The sequence below is a fragment of the Cyprinus carpio genome, chromosome B7 (genome assembly GCF_018340385.1).
Source record: "Cyprinus carpio isolate SPL01 chromosome B7, ASM1834038v1, whole genome shotgun sequence".
Classification (NCBI taxonomy): domain Eukaryota; kingdom Metazoa; phylum Chordata; class Actinopteri; order Cypriniformes; family Cyprinidae; genus Cyprinus; species Cyprinus carpio.
This window is the reverse complement of record NC_056603.1, coordinates 18680326-18686325: the sequence shown is the minus strand read 5'-3', so window position 1 is coordinate 18686325 and position 6000 is coordinate 18680326. Positions and strand designations below refer to the sequence as shown.

At 42.2% G+C, this 6000-nt stretch overlaps 1 protein-coding gene across 1 annotated transcript in view; it reads right to left on the bottom strand.

The window, feature by feature from the left end:
- Positions 1–706: 706 nt before the first annotated feature.
- LOC109064402 (leucine-rich repeat containing G protein-coupled receptor 4) overlaps positions 707–6000 on the bottom strand; it is a 48608-nt gene continuing 43314 nt past the window's right edge. Inside the window, exons 16-19 of the mRNA XM_042727687.1 lie at positions 5860–5985; positions 5495–5592; positions 5286–5342; positions 707–4304 (exon numbers count right to left, since the gene is read on the bottom strand). Of these exons, the coding sequence (XP_042583621.1) occupies positions 2932–4304; positions 5286–5342; positions 5495–5592; positions 5860–5985 (1654 nt within the window). The 3' untranslated portion in view covers positions 707–2931. The remainder of the gene's footprint in view (positions 4305–5285; positions 5343–5494; positions 5593–5859; positions 5986–6000) is intronic.

Genomic DNA, 6000 nt, shown 5'->3' with positions numbered 1-6000 from the left:
CCACTGAGATGTTTTCGCAACTCGACGATGAGCTCCAGGGGGTCTACTTGAAATTCTCTTATTCCGCCCCTCCAGTTAAGCATTGGGAGACTGATAACAGGGAAATTAGAAGGAGGCAAAAAAGAAGAATCGACTGTCCTTTATTAAGAATCCCTCCCTGTGCCTTCTGGCAGTGTCTGGTGGTTCCACACTCCCCAGCCCTGCCTGCTTGATTGGCGGAGCCGTTTTCCACAGCACCGGCTGTGATGTTTTTCCTTTTAGGGAACAGATAATTCCCTTGGGTTGAGCAGACGATTGTTTTGTAGACACTCTCCTCTCTTTATAAAACGACGTACTAATGCTCCATTAATTGAATTACTAATCTCGTCAAGTATTTAAATGGCACGACAGGTTAAAGAATAATGAATGCATTAACCACATGAAATGTTTTAATATTGAAGATAGCTGCTGTTTTTGGATGAAAGAGCTAATGTTCATTGTCATGACACGAAGGTGAAGTTTTAGGAGCTGCAGTTTAGTAGTATAAAGATGATGAGCCTGTTTAGGATGACAGTCATAATATTGCAAGGTTAAATCTATCAGCCAGAGGAACAGTGTCAGGGCCTTTCAACTCCATTGGAATAAAAAGCAGATGTAACTCGTCAACCAGAAGAGGACTAAAGTATCATGAGGGAAACTTAATAACAAAAGGACAAGCACTCCCGTCTTTTAAAGCGAATCAGTTTATATAGTTTGGTTTACAAAAAAATGTCTGTATACAGTATGTCATTTTCTCCCAGTACAAACTAACGCGTGACTCATTCAGTGAGAACGTACAACTAGATGTATTTACAGCGCAAGCAATCATTCCAACAAAATAAACATGAAAACGTAACCACATGTACTACTCACTACTGGCAGCCGCTACGGTTGAAGAGGTAGCTTCCACAGTTAGACAATGCATCCCATTTTTGATTAGATGTGTCCTACAAAAATAATTTACAACACACTAACATCTCTAAACTTCACATACACACACACATATTCAGATCTCTCTCACATACACACATGCATAGACATATGATTTGGAATTCTGTCAGTTCTATTAGCTACGACCTGCAAGGCTTGTCAGTTGATGCCAGAGCTTAATGACTGGCATAATGGCATCCACTTTGCAAACATGTTAGAAGACCAAAGGAAGGTATTGACATTCGGTATCTAAGGCAAACAAACACGCATTTCTTTTCACTTGAATTCCTGAACATATATGGACAAAGGTGTACAAATGGAATCATGATGATGAAACGCTGTTCTATATTCCTGAACACAAAGACACACTTTGGTCCCCTTGTCCATCCCACGTGACATAGGTAACTGGCAACTTGAACATCAATATATCATACAGCTGATCAAACAATTGCTGCTGTATGGATGTAAAGTGTAGAGAGAGAGAAAAAAAAACAATTTTATGAGGACAGATTTTAAATATTAAAGACCTTGGTACAAAGCATGTAATGCCAGCTTTTGTGCAAGGATGCACAACTTTCAGTTTTTTTTTAATTTGTATTGCATTTGGATTGAAGAATATTGGATATTTACTTCATCCTATTCTTACATTTAGATTACTTTTGCCAGCATTAAACGTTCACTTAAAGTTTATCTTTAAAAACACTAATAATTCAGTAACACTGTTAAATGTAATATTTATCAAATCTTAAAATGTTGTATTATAATGTTTTTTATTTCGCTTTTAGCATTTTATTTTAATTTAGTCATAACAGTATAAATATTAATATCGGCCATTTACAATTTAGCAACCATAACATAAAATAATCATAGTCTTATCATATTGGCCAGAATCTTAATACTGTCGAATCCCTTTTGTGTTTAATGTAAGCTGTATAGTCAGATTATCTGGACAGGAAGGAGCTTTTAATATACAAAAAGCCTTTTTTACTCTACCCAGTGTACAAAATACATATTGAAATGATCTAGTGACATTATTGTCAGGAATAATAGCAGAATAAAATAAGTGTTGTTTGCCATTCATTCATCAAAGCATTTCCTTGTCTAGCAATAAATTATTAGAAACTTACTAGTGATTAAGAAAGCTCTGATCAAGACATCCAAATGTCATTTTAAAACATAATTTAAAGACTACTGGCATTATTGGATCACTCAGTTAACTGAAGGAGAGGACTAGGATTTTAGGATCACTTTTAGAATAATCAACAAGAAAGGAATGAATGCTTTTCAAAAATAACAGCCACCATGAACTGTAAGGGAACACAAGACAGCGTGAACATAAACTTGTAGATTACATTCTCATCGGCATACTGGAAGTCCAGTATTAGGAGGAACTTTGCTACATAGAACGGGATCCCCCGCCACACTCAGGACTTATGATGACAACAAGAAATAAGAGAAAAAGAATCGACATCACTAAAAACAGTGGCACATATATCCCTGCTTTAAATCGAAAGGACAAACATTTGTAAGAATAAAAGGGAAAACATATTTTTTCTTTTCAAAAAATGCCCCAAGAAAATAAACAGACAAGTTCTTCTCTCTTGCAAACTGAAAGGCAGGCACTGGGAGATAAGATCACTGTCCATCAGCCGTCAATCAGCCCTGGGTGCCGATGCAACCGAATTTGGCTGAGGGGGACAGGAAACAGAAAACAAGACGTGTTGTTTGCTGACAACATTTGGCTCAGTGAGTCTTTATGTATCGTTAGATTCCCTTTTCATGGATTCGGTCTACATTCACTCATACACACACATACACACAAGTGTGAAAAGAGAGAAAGTGCTTCCGGTCTGTTTGCGTTTCCACAGCTCTGCAGCCATGTGTCCAGCCCCTCCCTGTTCTCTGTCCTTGAGGAGCAGGGACACTCCACACCCTGGAGGACTGTGTGAGGAAGTGAGTGTGTGAGCGCTCGGGGCTGTAAGCTCAGTCTGTCATGCGGGGGATGTTATAAGAGTAGTGTACTAAAGGGAGGCCGCGGCTCTGACAGAAACAGGCTCGGCCGCACGCCTGCACCTGCTCCGAACTGTCCGACACAAACGAATCACCCTCGTCCCCATATTCCGACTGAGCGGAAAGCGTCCCGGTGTCGGGCCAGTACCCCTCTGAGCTCAAGCACTGGGGTGCGTTTGCCATCAAGGCCGGGCAGCTGTGGGACTTCACTAAATGTCTGCAGGCTGAGGAAGACGAGGAAGCGGAAGAAGAAGACGTGCTGATGTGAAGGGCGGCATCACAGTGTTCGCACATTCCCCGAGTGTCCCCGTGGAGCTTTGTGTACATTCCGCAGTCGCTAGACAGGCCTTCGCCATCGTCGGATGCCGCTGAACCCTCTGCTACCGTCCCTTTGGTAACCTCTTTCCCGACCAGCCCACAGCAACATCCGGCCCGGCCCCGTCCTCTCAGCCGAAGCCAGTCGTATCTGAAAGAGGGACTGAAGCAGACATAGAGCACGGGGTTCAAGCAGGCAGAGAGAGGAAAGAATATGAGCGTCACGGATTTGGCCATCTCTGGTCCTCCCACTGCAGTACTGGTCCCGGCCAGCAAGGGAGCGAAAGAGAAAGCCGCCACCGGACAGAAGAAGATGCAGTTGGTGAAGATGAGCCAGGCAATGTGCCTCACAGACCCAGCCTGCTCAGGGTCAGCCAGCTGGGCACGGCCCAACCTGCAGTATAACCGGGTATAGACCACCGCGCTCAGCAGGTATGCTAGTGTGTTCATTAGCACCAGGGCCACTGTGAACCCCAGGCCTGGTCCGGGACCTCCGGAGAAGGGCAGGCAGAGAGGAGAGCCCATGGCTGATCCGTGATACAGACTGAGGCAGGCGGCTGCAACAGATACCAGTCCCAACAGGAGCGCTGCGATACCGAACCTCCTTCTTCTTTCCCTCCTTTCGCCACTGGACCTCAGAGCTCCCGCCTTCCCCATTAGAGCCCTCACAGCCAAGCAACGCTCCACCGCAGCTAAAGCCAGCAGTAGGACAGCCCACTCGGAGGAGAACACAGCGAGGAAGCCCACCACCTGACACCCGGCGCCTGTTTCCCACCACACGCCGTACTCTGCAAATGAGCCCCAGGTGACCGTGTCCAGGAGTGTCAGTGCTGCCACGTAGACCCCTGTCAGCAGGTTAGCGGAGGCCAGGAGAGCCACTAGGAGGCGGGCCGGGGAGAGAGGGGAGGTGCGTGGGGAGAAGGTGGCGGCGAGGACCAGGCAGTTGAAGAGGAGCGCCACCAGGCAGATGAACCAGACGGTCAGTCGGATCATCCAGCTTCCCAACAAGTGTTCGCAAGGTTTAAATGCCCCTGAAAGAGGAATATGAGTATGAGAGGTGCATAAGAGGCTAAATCAACATTTCACAATGTTAAAAAAATGTTTGTAAAAAAAAAAAAAAAAAAAAAAAAAAAAAAAAAAAAAAAAAAATCACAAACAACTTAAACTACCGTTCAAAATTTTTGGGGTTAGTTTGATGTTTTTGAAGGAAGTCTCTTATATGCTCACCAAGGCTACATGCATTTGATCAAAAAATACGGTAAAACAGTAATATTGTGAAATAATATTACAATGTAAAATTTATTTAAAATGTAATTCATTCCTGGGATGCAAAGCTGCATCCAGTATCATTACTCCTGCCTTCTGTGTCACATAATCCTTGAGAAATCATTCTAATATGCTAATTTCATAACAATAAGAAATGTTTCTCAAGCACCAACAGTTGTGCTGCTATTGTTCATAAGAACAACATTTATTTTTTTTGTAACATTACAAATGTCTCTTTTGATCAATTTAATTCATCTTACTGACCCCCAACCTTTTTAAGGCAGTGTACACATTAGGTATGCACAGATATTATTATTAATTACAACTACGATAAGCAGGTAATTATTTTTATGTAACGGCCAATAACCTGATTTTGTGTAATGCCAGATATGAAAATTCTATACTATTTTGTGTAAGTTTAAAATAATTTTAAATGCAACAAGTGAATTTAAGCGTCACAACATTATAATGTAAATTATAAAAAAATTCTTTATGTGATCTTTATATAATCTAAATGTCAAAATAGTGGAAATTGGAATTTAAATATCCACTAACAACCAATAAATATCTTATATTCTGTGATATCAAATAAAAACAAAGCATAATACGGTGCAGATGTATTGTGCATCCCTATTACATAGAATGCATGTGCTATGTGACATTAATCTGTATCTCATAAAATTTCATTACCCAGAGTTCTCTGGCTATAGCAAAAGGATAGAAAAATATACTTTTTTTGTATTTACCGGGTGATGGTGAACAGTGCATGACCAGAGGAATCCTTTCCATCTCCTCCTCGCCACCTAACATATATATTTATATGCATGTCAGCTAAGAGCATTATACCACACATAAATACAGCCAGACCACTTCATTCAATCACATGCAGCCACAAACACCAAAGCAGCAAGCAGCTGAGCTGAACTGCATTATAGTGCACACCAAAAAGTCATACCAAATGCATTTCTCCGCTCGTCATCCTCCGCTGAGTTAACTGCACTGTCACAAGCCACAAAAGCACAACACTGGTAGGCATAGGGAACGGTTATAAACCTGTGGGGACAAAGAGAGAGAGAGTGAGCGAGAGAAAGACAAACTGCTTTGGAAGACCCAAAGATTTATTAAATTATCTGGGTTTTGATCGTAGAAAGGCTCAAGGTCTCTCTGATTTCTTGAGTATGCTGTAAGTGTGATTACAGAGTACGGGTGAAGGTGGGGACGTCACGTCATTATTCATATAAACTAAACTGGGACACAGGAGCAAGCATAATGACCTGTAATCAGTCACGGCTCATGAGTAGAGCTGTGAAGAGCTCTAACCTGAGTTTAGGCAGACTCTTAGACATTAGGCCGTTCCTCAGCTCCACATTTCCAGTCAGTTTAAGCTGGTTCAGTGCACTCAGTCCTGCGGTAGGAACGCTGGCAAGGGAGTTTAGACTGAGATCCCTAATGGCATGATGG